The 14,279-nt window shown below is 40.0% G+C and overlaps 1 protein-coding gene across 1 annotated transcript in view; it reads right to left on the reverse strand.

The window, feature by feature from the left end:
- The window catches only part of ADGRV1 (adhesion G protein-coupled receptor V1), a 549,332-nt gene extending 538,068 nt beyond the window's left edge, over nucleotides 1-11,264 (reverse strand). Inside the window, exon 1 of the mRNA XM_088838471.1 lies at nucleotides 11,149-11,264. Coding sequence (XP_088694597.1) covers nucleotides 11,149-11,170 — 22 coding nt within the window. The 5' untranslated portion in view covers nucleotides 11,171-11,264. The remainder of the gene's footprint in view (nucleotides 1-11,148) is intronic.
- Between the last annotated feature and the right edge of the window lie 3,015 nt (nucleotides 11,265-14,279).

The following is a 14,279-nucleotide window of genomic DNA, read 5'->3' on the forward strand; positions in this document are numbered from 1 at the left end:
ATCTCCAGCCAAACTTCACCTCTAAATTTGGAATTTATTCAGCAGACTATTTGACATCTCTAAGTATAGGTAATTTTTTAATCTGATTTTTATTTTCAAAATATATTAATGCATTTCCATGAATACAAGCTGAAACCTATAGTATAACAAGGTATATTCAGAGAATTCTCACTTCCATCCATCTATTCCTTTCTCCCGCCACCCACAGGAAATCACTTTTACCAGCCCTGGAATTATGTTGCCAATGTTTCTCTTGAAGACAGAACTACCTATGGACAAACAAACTGAAACAAGTAAGATTAACTGTGTATCAAGTGGTGATACAATCACTAACAAAATAATTCTTTCTAGTGGCTTTCAGTTCAGTTCAGTCACTCAGTCGTGTCCGACTCTCCGCGACCCCATGAACCACGGCACACCAGGCCTCCCTGTCCATCACCAACTCCCGGAGTTCAATCAAACTCATGTCCATCGAGTCGGTGATGCCATCCAGCCATCTCATTCTCTGTCGTCCCCTTCTCCTCCTGCCCCCAATCCCTCCCAGCATCAGAGTCTTTTCCAGTGAGTCAACTCATCGCATGAGGTGGCCAAAGTATTGGAGTTTCAGCTTCAGCATTAATCCTTCCAATGAACACCCAGGACTGACCTCCTTAGTCATCACTAAATGCAAACAGGGCATCAGCGTCTTACTCTGAAATTAACATTTAAAGGGAAAGAATTAAATATTTATCCAGCCTAGGTAAATTCCTTTTCAGAGTAACCAAATGGCCTAGTTAAGGAAAAAGTTTTCCTTAAAAAAATTCCAGTTAATGTGGCAAGAGGGACAGAGTTAGAAAACCACCTGTTTGCAACTTCCAAAAAGATAACTAAAGAAATGACCATTCATAGGTGAAACAATTAGATAAAATTTTTTTAAAAAATAGATTAAAGATTCTAACGCAAGACCTGAAACCATAAAACTCCTAAAAGAAAACCGAGGGGGTAAGCTCCCTGACATTGGTTCTGGCAATGATTTTTTTATATTTCACATCAAAAGGAAATTCAACTAAAGCAAAACTAAGCAAGTAGGACCATACTAAACTAAAAAGCTTTCACTCAGCAAAAGAAGCCATCAACAAAATGAAAAGGAAACCTGCAGAATGGAAGAAAATATTTGCAAATCATGTATCTAATAAGAATTTACTATCCAAAAGATATAAAGAACTCATAAACTGAATACCAAAAATACCTGACTAAAATATAGGCAGAGGAACTAAATAGACATTTCCCAAAAAAGACATAAAAATGACCAACAGGTACATGAAAAGATGTTCAACAGGGAAATGAAGTCAAAACCACAATAAAATATCACCTCACACTGTTAGAATGGCTGTAATAAAAAAGACAAGAGATGTGTTGATAAGGATGTGGAGAAAAGAAGTTGGGCACTGTTGGAGGGAATGTAAATTGGTGCAGCCACTGTAGAAAACATTATAAAGGTTCCTCAAAGAAACTAAAAATAGAACCACCATAGGATCCAGCAATTCCCCTTCAAGGTACATAATCTGAAGGAAACAAAATCACTATCTCAAAGAAGTATCTGTATCACCAAGTTCACGGCAGCATTATTTACAATAGCCAAACATAAAAACAACCTAAGTGCCCACCAATGAATGAATGGATTGAATGGATAATGTGATAAACATGTGTAAACACACACACACACATACACACACAGAGAGGAATATTATTCAGCCATAAAAAAGAAGGAAATCTTGCCATTTTTACAACATGGATAGACAGTGAGGATTTTATGCTAAGTGAAATAAGTCATACAAGAAAGATAAACATTGTATGATCTTACTTATATGTGGCATTTCAGAAAACAAACTCAGAAACAGATTACACTGGGGCTGCCAGAGGGAGACGGAGGTGAAAATGGGTAAAGGCATTCAAAACCTACAAACTTCCAGTTATAAGTTCTGGGAATGTAATACACAGCATCATGATTACAGCTAACAAGATGGCATCACATACTCAAAAGCTGCTAAGAGAGAAAACCTTAAAAGTTCTCATCACAAGAAAAAATATTTGTAGCTATGTGAGGAGAGGGAATGGCAACCCACTCCAGTATTCTTGCCTGGATTCTTGTCCTCCAGGGACAGGGGAGCCTGGTGGGCTGCCGTCTCTGGGGTCGCACAGAGGCGGACACGACTGAAGCGAATTAGCAGCAGAATTAGCAGCAGAGGAGAGGGATGTTATCTAAACTGCCGTGGTAATCATTTTGCAACATACACATATATCAAATCATTTTGCGGTACACCCTAAAGTAACACAGTGTTATATGTCAATCATATCTCAGTAAAACTGGGGGTGGGGTGTTAATGGGAAACTTCTGAATGCAGAGACTGGGCTTTCTGACTGTTGATTTTAAATCCAAATCCACTACTGACTCCTAGTGTCACCAAAGACAGAGAACCAGACATGTCCACACAAATACCATATAAAGTTTACAGCACCACCTATACTGTCCAAAGGACAGAACCTGAATCCGATGGAGGCTTAACAGCTAACTCCCAGTTTACTAGTCAAAAAATAAAACAGGGGCTAAAGAAACTCATGAAGTATTCCAAAAAGAAAAAAACAATCGAATGCAGAACACAGATACACCAGGTGATAAATTACCAAATTTCTTCATCACATCAAAGGTATGGGGGAAAAGGGAGACTCAAAACGACTTTGAGATTCTGTCAGAAGAATAGCTAAGAATTATTTACATCCTAATTAAAAGAATCAAACTCTAAAAAGACATATTTGAGACAATCAAGGAAATTTGAAAATGAACTCATTAGTGAACGAGACTATGGGATTATTGTTAATTTTGTTAGGTAAGATAACAGAATGGCAATTATGTAAGAGAATAACCATATTTTTACAGCTCCCTTCTGTGATATGTTATTAATTTAACACTAACTCTTCTTTTACCCCAACTCAGGCCTGCCACAAGCTGCCCTCTTTGGCAAGCTCCTTTGAGAATGACTTCAGCTAACATCCCTATTGTGAATGCCATAGCTGGCTCTTGGGGCTCACTTCCCTTCGCTGTTGTGGGAACTGACGCACAGCATCACCAGACACATCCCTCCATCATGCTGAGTTCTCTTGGTAACACTTTTGCTTCTGTCCTCAACCACAAATCAGACTCTCCAAGCAGAGCTGAAGCCCTCCCAACCACATTCAAGAAGAGGCACAAACTCAGATGGTAAAGAATCTGCCTGTAATGTAGGAGACCCGGTTTGATCACTAAATTGGGAAAATCCCCTAGAGAAGGGAATGGCAACCCACTCCAGTATTCTTGCCCGGAGAATCCCATGGACAGAGAAGCCTGGCAGGCTACAGTCCATGGGTTGCAAAGAGTCAGACACAACTGAGCGACTAACACACATATACACAGATAACACAAGATGGGATAGTCACAGCACTTCCATAGATTTCCAATATAAATTCTCCCCAGAAAATCCTCTCTCGGACTTAACTCTTTTACTTTACGTGAAGAAATTTTAAAATTATCCAATTAGTTTCTGATATCTTCTTTGAAATTCTGAGTCCTGATAATTTCTCACAACTCAGTTTGACATTTGATATACAACTTTTTGGTGCCTCAGTTGAAAATTCCAATTTATGAAAAATGCAGGATACAACAGAAACCACAACACTGTAAATCAACTATACGCTAATAAAATTAATTTTTAAATGCATGAATATATTGCCATCAGGAGGTCAAAGTGGCTCTAACAATGAAGTGGTTATTAAAATTATATGAATTAATTTATGTGAACATATGCTTCAAATCATAAAGTGAAAGTCCATGGGATTCTCCAGGCCAGAATACTGGAGTGGGTAGCCTTTCCCTTCTTCAGGGGATCTTCCCAACCCAGGAATCGAACCCAGGTCTCCCGTGTTGCAGGTGGGTTCTTTACCAGCTGAGCCACAAGGGAAGATCAAATCATAAGGCCCTAAGCAAATATATCAGGTTTTTTCAAAAGAGCTTAAAATATTTTGCCTCATCCAACATTAGACAAATCTGTTCAAAGTGTCAATTTATTTCATAAAGTACATCAGATCCTTTCAGGAAATTACTTAAGGTTTCAGATAAATACACAAGTGCACACATACACAACAGAATTAGTGACATCTGACAAACTATACTTTAGTGAACTGAACATGTCTTACTTAAAAGACGACTTTCAATCAAATAACCTATGAACTGCCCTCCTTAACAAAATAACATTTTAAAGTTCTGTAATTTACCTTAGAAGAAAAAATAAATTTATCTCATTTGTCAATTCAACCATATCATTTAGATGAATGCCTAACAAAAGGACAGAAGTCATCAAAAATTGAATTCAGTGTGCATCATGTAATATACAATCATACCTTTTATTTTAGCATGTCCTAGAAAGGTCAAGCATTATGCCAGGCATTACCATACTTCCCATCTTAAGAAAACCTACAGCCACTAGTGAGGGAGAAGTCATTGGTTGCAAACTGTTCTTTTATTTTATCACAGTTTGGTTGTATTAAATGAATTATAATTGGCAAAGATCTGGGCTTCCTAGGTGTTACTAGTGGTAACGAACCCACTTGCCAATGCAGGAGACATAAGAGACATGGATTCAATCCCTAAGTCAGGAAGATCCCCTGCAGGAGGGTAGGGCAACCCACTCTAGTATTCTTGCCTGGAGAATCCCCAAGGACAGAGGAGCCTAGTGGGCTACAGTTCATAGGGTTGCAAAGAGTCAGAAACAACTGAAACGACTTAGCACACACACACACAATTGGCAGAGATCTATGCAAGTAGAGCTCTAAGTGATCAAACTTCAGGTCACACCTGAATCATCTGCCTTATATGGCGACACTGAGCTTAATAGAATGTATAGAAGGGATACAGTTCTTCTAAAGGCATCCTGGCTATTTTATTCACCTCCCTATTGACCCAGCAATTCCACTCCTAACCAAGAGAACTGAAAGCATTTATTCACACAAAAACTTGTACACAAACTTGTCCATAATATAATATTTAAAAGTTAGAAACAATCTAAATGTCCATCAATTGATGAATGGATAAACAAAAAGTAGTATATTCAAAGAATGGAATTATTATTCAGCCATAAAAAAGAACAAAATACGTGTACAAACACACTACCACGTGATGAGCCTTGTAAATATCAGGTAAGTGACAGAAGGCAGACACAACAGGCAATATACTGGATGACTCCATATATATAACATGTCTAAAAGAGGACAGAAAGTAGATTGGTTGCCAAAGACTTGAGCGTGGGGAGAGAACAGGAAGTGATGGTGAATGGCAACTGGATTTCTTTTTGAGGTGATGAAAATGTTCTGGAATGACAGTGCTAACAGCGGCACAAATTTGTATAAATACATTAAGTAACACTGAATTGTCTATTTTGAAATGTGAATTTTTTTTTTGTAAGTGAATTATATCTCAATTAAAAAGGTGGGAGGGGGGTTCAAGATGGGGAACACATGTACACCCGGGGCAGATTCATGTCAATGTATGGCAAAACCAATACAATAATGTAAAGTAATTAGCCTCAAATTAAAATAAATAAATTAATAAAATTTAAAAACTAATTCATACCACCATACATTCAGCCATCCTTTTCTCTTCTGTCAACAAGTTGATCTAATGTGTATCTGGGACGAGACAGTGGATCATTCTTACCTGTGCACCTTTGGTCCAAGACATTCCTCAGGCCCTTCTCTCTACCTCTCAGCACTACCCTCCTGTATCACTCTTCAAAGTGCAGATCAAGTCCCCCTGTTTCCAGGACACTTTCCATCCTGAGTTGACTAGTCTGCCAGAGGACAGGTAAGCCTTTGACTCATTCCTACTCATCAACACTGGTGAATGCCGTTGAACAATATACAAACCACTCTATATAGCTGCAGATAGGGCTTTTTCTTTATATCACAGACTGGAAATATAAAGATCATGCAGTCCTTTCATATATGTTCTCAATTATAATGATCACTTACAAGGCTTGTATCTAATACATGCCTTTTTTCAGTTAAACATTCTTTGAAAAATGAGGAATGTGTTATTTTACTTCCAAATAATTACATAAGTATAACTTTGCAAAAACAGAATTGTATTAAAAGATGAGCTAAATTGAATTACTGCCCCATGACATGGATTAAAGGATAATATTATTCCAATTATCCTAACAAAAGGATTATCATAATATACAGTGGCTCTTTCAGAGGGATATCAGTATATGCATGAAATATACTAATAGCACCCTAATAATCAGAATTTATGACTAAAGAAGCTTACAAAATCTTATTTCCAACTAGCATACAAATACAAACCCTTGAATTATTTCCACAATATGCTTCAGAGCACTTGTTTACTTGTTGTAACACTTAAGAAATAAAATATTTTCTCTTTAAACATACTCCCCACAGAATTCTTTCTTGCAGAAAGGAGCAAAGTCAATATAAATAATTAAGAATTGCTTCTTCTTTGTTAATTTTGAGTCACCTTCCTCAATTAATTCCAATATATTAATATATACCCTTTGTTTATTGCACATACTGCATGCAGAAATAAACTATTAAGAGTACCACACAATGCCTTTTTGAAGTTGCATTTGATTTGAAGCTATTCAGCATCTTTCAACCTGTGCCCCATTTCAATAATGACTATTTAATAATTACAATCATCCCCTTATTAGCTTGGCATTTCATTTTCCATGCCCTATGGCACCCTACAGTTGAAGGCAAGGAAAACTCTCTGTTGATTAGTTATTTAAGATCAGCAACAATAACTATGCTGGAGAGAAGGCTACTTGGAGAGGATTACATAAGAGCTGGACTCAACAGCTTCAGACAGGAGCAGCAAATTATAAACCCAAGTACTTCGTGTATGTAAGCAAATTGGCTAGCTGAAATGCTAATTGCCTTTCAGCAAAACTAAAGACAGACAGGGGACCTTGTGCTTCAGAGAATGAAATGCATTTTTATTCCACTTCTGCACTATTGTCTTGCTGAGAATCGTTTGAAATCTATTCATAAAGGTAGCTCTTTCCCTAACCTTTAAATTGTGGGAATTTTATTTAGCCCCTACCACCACCACTAATGTGCTGATGTGCCAAGACTGGAACAGATGGTTGGACTTAAGCCATGTTAAGCCCCTAATAAAGTAAAGCATGAAAGAATGCTGCTCCCAAATACATAGTACGAATCAAGAAAACATGCCCAGGGAAAAGGAATTTTAAATGACACATAAATTTATGAAATGCAAATAATCAAATAATCTTTAAAACTAACATTTACAATGCAAAGACATTCAAATGCATAGAGAGCTGGCACTGTCTCTCTCAAATAGAAGCCCCAGCCTTCCTTTATAACTAATAATTTTGTATTAGTTCAAAACTCATGGATGGACCACTATCCCAACAATCAGTTTGACTCCTTTAGATGAAAGGCAGTCCATTCTGAGTTTTCAGAATCCTGAATAAATGAATGAGAAACTGCCCTTTCAGCATCCTGCCCCCACTCGGAGGGATAGGCAGACTTACGCCTGACTGCACCAGAAAGGGCCCCGTGACCACCTGCCCTACAGCTGTGGGAGGGACTTGGCGTGGAACATTTTAAAATGTATAGTGTGTCACAGTGGAATCAGAAAACACAGCCTTTGTATTACCACAGCCTCCTGTGTCCCAGTTCCACCCTCCTCTTTCTCTGCCACACCTCTTATCAGGACCACAGAGCTCTGTGCTCTGGCTTCCTGTGTGGCCTGACATCCCGACATATCAGAGAATCCTCCATATATTCAAAGATGCCTTCTGTCCCACTGAAGGGAAAAAAACAGAAGTGCATTATGTGGCAAAATCAACTTTCTGTACTAGTTCATTCTACATGAGAGGGCAAGAGTCCAGTTTATTAGCGGCATGCTTATCTTCATTTCTCAGCAAACATCTTTGTTTATAGAATAGCTGAGTGACAGAATACTAGGACTAAATAGAGCTTTAAACCATCAACGGTTTAAATAAATAATTCAGCTCTCACCCTGATTAGGCAGGAGTTAATAGAAGGAAGACATCTCTCTGGCTGGATGGTCACCAAAACCTTTGGACAGTGGAGTTCCTGGTGATTTTTTTTTTTCTGCACCGTCTGAATGTTCTACGTGAATTTGTATTAACTTTACAACGGGAAAAAAGTTATCTGCAAGTTAGAGAGATGTGTACACTCAACTGTGTGTAATACTTAGCTGTGTGATTTTTTTTTCCCCCACGATAATCAGGGAAATGCCCATCCATCTCCATGGTAACATGCTATTTACATCTCATAGTAAAATTAAATAATCATCATCCAAGCAGCTTAATATGCTTTCTGAGCATGTATCAATTGTCTAGTTGCTCTGTACACGAAGCCAAAGTGGTGATGGCATAGTGATTCCACTGTGCAAACCCTGGATCCAGTGCATCAAAACTAGATACAAACTCTGGACCCTTGTCACCGGTAAACAGGTGACAAAGCCATTTACTCAATATGTCACTCTGCTAAATTCTACAGGTACTAGAGAAATACAAAATATAGTCACTGTCCTCAAAGATTTTGTGTCCTAATTGCGGCAACCTTGAAATTTTCAATAACAGTAGGTCAGCAATATTAAAAAGGGCATGAGGCAGCATTTGGTTGAGAGGCAATAAACTAAACACTTAACGACCAAGTTAATCTGTTAACATGCTTCTCCCTTACTTGTTTCTGGGAATGTACAGATCTAAAGTCATAAATGGGAAAACAGAATATGTGACTTTAAGTGAGTCTCTTAACTTAGAAAGTTCCAGTTTTCCCAAATATAAAATAAAAGGGATTAGTCTAGTTTGGCTGCAAGCTTCCTCCCAGTGCTTGAGGATTTCAATGCTATATTCACAGCCTATGAATTTCTGAGCAATAAAGAATCACACACCTAATCTGAGTTAAAATGTGTTTCCTTTGTGGACCTTTCCAGAGCATAGATCTTTCCACTTCAGTTTCTTCATCTGCAAATCAAATGATATTTGCCAAGTAACTACAAAGCTGGTATATAGTGTACTTTCGAATAATGTGGCATACTATTATCACTCATCGTGGGAATATGTACCAAAGGGTTTAGTCACAGCTGATTTCTCTGTGAACACTTTTTCTTTGCGTGTACCAAGGGCAACGATACTCCAACTAGAAAGATATCTGAAATACTTTTGTGTAACCCTAAATGGCAACCCACTCCAGTGTTCTTGCCTGGAGAATCCCAGGGACTGGGGAGCCTGGTAGGAGGCCGTCTATGGGGTCACACAGAGTCAGACACTACTGAAGTGACTTAGCAGCAGCAGCCTCCCTAATATTTCTATCCATGATTATCACAAAAGTATTTGTGTTCCAAATATACCTTGTGTTAGCATTTTTTGACAATGAATATAATTAGCACTCAATATTTGATAAGTATATATACAACACAAACTATAACTGTTATTAAAATAAAATAAAGGTGTAATTAATTCATCATTTCTATACCTGATGATATTAAAACTCCATGTATTTTGTAATTTACCTTCACCTCCATTATGGACTTACATTCTAGTCTACAGTTATTTATCTTATCTAGTCTACAATTGCTGGCATTATCGGTAAACTGGGTAATACTATTTAATTTACATCTTGTTGTGAGTGTTAAATAATCTATATAAAGGGCTTCTCAATTCTCAAATCTATACAAAGGGCTTCAACAATTCATTAGATAGCAAGCATTCAATACTGAGCAACTGCTATTGTCATTCATCATGGAAACAGAACATGGACCAGTTTGGGTCCTACTTATTTCTAATGTATACATTTTGGTTACTCCTTTTTTAAAGGTTATAATCTCCCTCGCCCGGAAAAAAATAAATAAATAAATAAAGGTTATAATCTTGAGATATTTCATTTCTAGCTGAATTAAGTCTTTTCAAGCACCTGGTCCAATCCCTTTACTTTATAAATGAAGAAACTAAGGCACAGAAGGGTGAACAAAAGTCCAAAGTCACTGTATTAATGGCAGAGCCAAGATATTGTATCTAAACACATATATTTAAAATGTTTTACTGCAATACAACTCAAGGTGTATTTGGCATTTCCCTACAGACTAGGAGATAACCCCCCAAAAAACAGATTGCTGGAGTTCATTTGTATCATTACTAGACACAGAACATCTTTTTTTCCTTTTATATTTTTTAGGGTTCTATCTGGCTCTTTTGATAAATGACACATTGAGGAGGAAAAAGAACTTTAGTAATATAAGGTAATAACTTCAGCAAGCATGTGCACTTAATGTTGAATGTATTAAAGCACATTTTTTGAGCTTTATTCTAATTGTCAGTAACTATGCATCCTTAAGATCTGATATCAGTAATCTCTAAAACAGTGTACAGCTAACATATAAACACACTACACACATTTTTAAAGGCTGTGGATTCTGTGAAACGTGAAAAGATGGTTTAAAAGAAAAGTTACACAGAATAACCCGGCACCTTAAAATCAGCTTGATAAAAACTTTCATAATTTCTTAAGTTTTGGTTTGAAGGGGAAAAAAATCAATTTTGAAATAATTTAAAACATTAAAAATGGATAAGTTTTTAATACACATTATTCCACAGTTCCAGGCTAATTCCTACTTTTCTGAAATCAATTCCCTGAAAGTTCTTGAACCTAAAGACTCTCAATTTATCTCAACCTCCCCGTTATTATTATCTAATGCGCGCCTTAGATAGATCTAAAGGTCAGTTGTTTTTCAAGCAGACTACTTCCCAAGCCAGAATTCAAGTTGCAAACAGGCAGAGAGAGAAGAAAACTTTTATTTCCCTCCGCTCGCTCGCTCCTCACCTTCCGTGAGAGGAGGCGGCTTCGGCAGGGACGGATGGGGGAACGCCGCGCCAGCTGCCCCGCAGGGACTGCAGGCGCCGTGGCCGCGGGCGGCACGCCTGGATGAGCCGCAGCGCCGGGCTCGCTCGCCGCCCACACCACCAGCAACAGGTGCGGGTACCCAGCCCGCACGGCCGGGATGCTGCGGCGCTCCCGCGGGCCACCCCGAGGCTCGCAGGACCACCCCGCAGAGCCACCGCCTACCTGGCCCCGGGGACACCGACATCCGCGCGCGCCGTGGGGTCCCCGCCGAGCCGCCCTTCGCCCGATCCTCGCTCCGCCGCACGCTCGCGTCCGCACACTTCGCCCGCTGCTGCCAAGTCTTTCTCCCGCGGTCGCATCAGGAAGGTGGCTCCATCCTCCCCCGCTCACCCTCCCCTCGGCCTCCTCCAGCTGCTCCAATCGGACACGCGGCTCCTCGGGCTGCGCTCACCTGACCAGCGGAGCGGGGGTGGCCGCCCAAGGCGGCGCTCCCTCGTCTGCGCAGCGGGCCTCCAGGTCCGGCCCTCCGGCGACCGGAACACCCTGCCTTGGCCGTCCCTAATGGACTCTTCCAGCAGCGAGGCGCCCGAGCTGACCTGCAGGAGCGCAGCAACGCGCACATCCTGCAGCTGCAGCGCATCTCGGACCTCGGGAGCGAACCGTGCCTTATGGTAGTCCGCTTTGACTCAACTTGCTAGTTTGTCCCCTTGAGCACAAGAATCACGCACACCTAGGCAGCAGGGCACTGTGCCCTGCGTACAACACCGTGCCCAATTGCCGGTTTTCTTTTCGCAGAGAAAACTCATGTATTGAGTCTTACTTCATTTCTAAAAGGACATGGCTTTTAACGCTGAAGCACTCCATCAGATGTTAACCTCTTGAGAATTTGTGTGTGAATTGGAGAAATGTTAGAAATGAGGATCTACAACCACATAACACTTCTTTTTATTTATTTATTTATTTTATTGGAGGCAAATTACCTTACATTAATATATTGGTTTTGCCATACATTGACATGAATCCGCCCCGGGTGTACATGTGTTCTCTTTCTTGAACCCCCTCCCACCTCCCTCTTCCCCATATCTTCCCTCCATGTCATCCCCGTGCACCAGCCCCAAGCATCCTGTATCATGTGTCGAACCTGGACTGGTCATTTATGATAACATACACGCTACAATGCCGTTCTCCCCAATCATCCCACCTTCACCGTCTCCCACAGAGTCCCAAAGACTGTTCTAAATGCCTATGTCTCTTTTGCAGTCTCGTATACAGGGTTCAGGTTACCATCTTTCTAAATTCCATATATATGCGTTAGTATACTGTATTGATGTTTTTCTTTCTGGCTTACTTCACTCTGTATAATTGGCTCCAATTTCATCCGCCTCATTAAAACTGATTCAAATGCATTCTTTTTGATGGCTGAAAAATACTCCATTGTGTATATGTACCAAAGCTTTCTTATCCATTCGTCTGCAGATGGACATCTAGGTTGCTTCCATGTCCTGGCTATTATAAACAGTGCTGCAATGAACATTGGAGTTCACGTGTCTCTTTCAATTCTGGTTTCCTCGGTGTGTATGCCCAGGAGTGCGATTGCTGGATCATATGGCAGTTCTATTTCCAGTTTTTTGAGGAATCTCCACACTGTTCTCCATAGTGGCTGTACTAGTTTGCATTCCCACCAACAGGATAAGAGGGTTCCCTTTTCTCCACACCCTCTCCAGCATTTGTTGCATGTAGACTTTTGGATAGCAGCCATTCTGACTGGTGTGAAATGGTATCTCATTGTGGTTTTGATTTGCATTTCTCTGATTATGAGGGATTTTGAGCATTTTTTCACATAACACTTCTAAGCACAAACTGAGGTCAACATCTGAGTAAATTATCTGCCTCCTTGTTTATAAAATAGGATTATTAATTCTCACCTAAGAAGGCTGTTGGAGGGATTAGATGAATAAGATCGTGCGAGGTGCAACTCTTTACACCTGGCACTTGGTAAACCCTCAACAAGGCAATGGCAAGCCACTCCAGTACTCTTGCCTAGAAAATCCCATGGATGGAGCAGCCTGGTAGGCTGCAGTCCGTGGGGTCGCTAAGGGTCAGACACAACTGAGCGACTTCACTTTCACTTTTCACTTTCACACATTGGAGAAGGAAATGGCAACCCACTCCAGTGTTCTTGCCTGGAGAATCCCAGGGACGGGGGAGCCTGGTGGGCTTCCGTCTATGGGGTCACACAGAGTCGGACACGACTGAAGTGACTTAGCAGCAGCAACAAATGTTGGCAATTAATTGTTCAGCCTGCAAGGTCAAACCATCTCATCAGCAACGTGCAACTCAACATCTGCGTCAGAGATTTTTAAAGCACATGAAGGATTATTAGAATTATAGAAATTGGAAACCAGGAGGGAGATTTAAATTAGCAATGACCTGTGTAATACCACCTCACCACAGATTTTATGCTTGAAAAAATTAAAATACTAGCTGATTGAGTGGCTTAGTTAAAAGCATAATTAGGACTAGATCCTAGGGTTCCTATTTCCAAATATGCAGCATGTAGGTACCCTTCCTAGTGTATGAGATGACTGCAGTTGTGTGGTAGTCTGAACATTCTTTGGCATTGCCTTTCTTTGGGATTGGAATGAAAACTGACCTTTTCCAGTCCTGTGGCCATGCTGAGTTTTCCAGATTTACTGGCATATTGAGTGCAGCAACTTAACAGCATCATCTATTAGGATTTGAAATAGCACAACTGGAATCCCATCACCTTCACTAGCTTTGTTCACAGTGATTCTTCCTAGGGCCCATTTGACTTTGCATTCCAGAATGTCTGGCTCTAGGTGAGCAATCAAACCATCCTTATTATCTGGGTCATGAAGATCTTTTTTGTACAGTTCTTCTGTGTATTCTTGCCACCTCTTCTTAATATCTTCTGCTTCTGTTAGGTCCATACCATTTCTGCCCTTTATTGTGACCATCTTTGCATGAAATGTTCCCTTGGTATCTCTAATTTTCTTGAAGAGATCTCTAGTCTTTCCCATTCTGTTGTTTTCCTGTATTTCTTTGCATTGATCACTGAGGAAGGCTCTCTTCTCTCTCCTTGCTATTCTTTGGAACTCTGCATTCAAATGGGTATAGCTTTCCTTTTCTCCTTTGCCTTTAGCTTCTCTTCTTTTCACAGCTATTTGTAAGGCTTCCTCAGAAAACCATTTTGCCTTTTTGCATTTCTTTTTCTGGGGATGGTCTTAATCCCTGTCTCCTGTACAATGTCACGAACCTCTGTCCACAGCTCTTCAGGCACTGGGTCTATCAGATCTAATCCCTACAATCTATTTGTCACTTCCACTGTTTAA

Source organism: Moschus berezovskii, chromosome 8, assembly GCF_049115385.1.
Source record: "Moschus berezovskii isolate FMDL1 chromosome 8, NW_MosBer_1.0, whole genome shotgun sequence".
NCBI classification, from domain to species: domain Eukaryota; kingdom Metazoa; phylum Chordata; class Mammalia; order Artiodactyla; family Moschidae; genus Moschus; species Moschus berezovskii.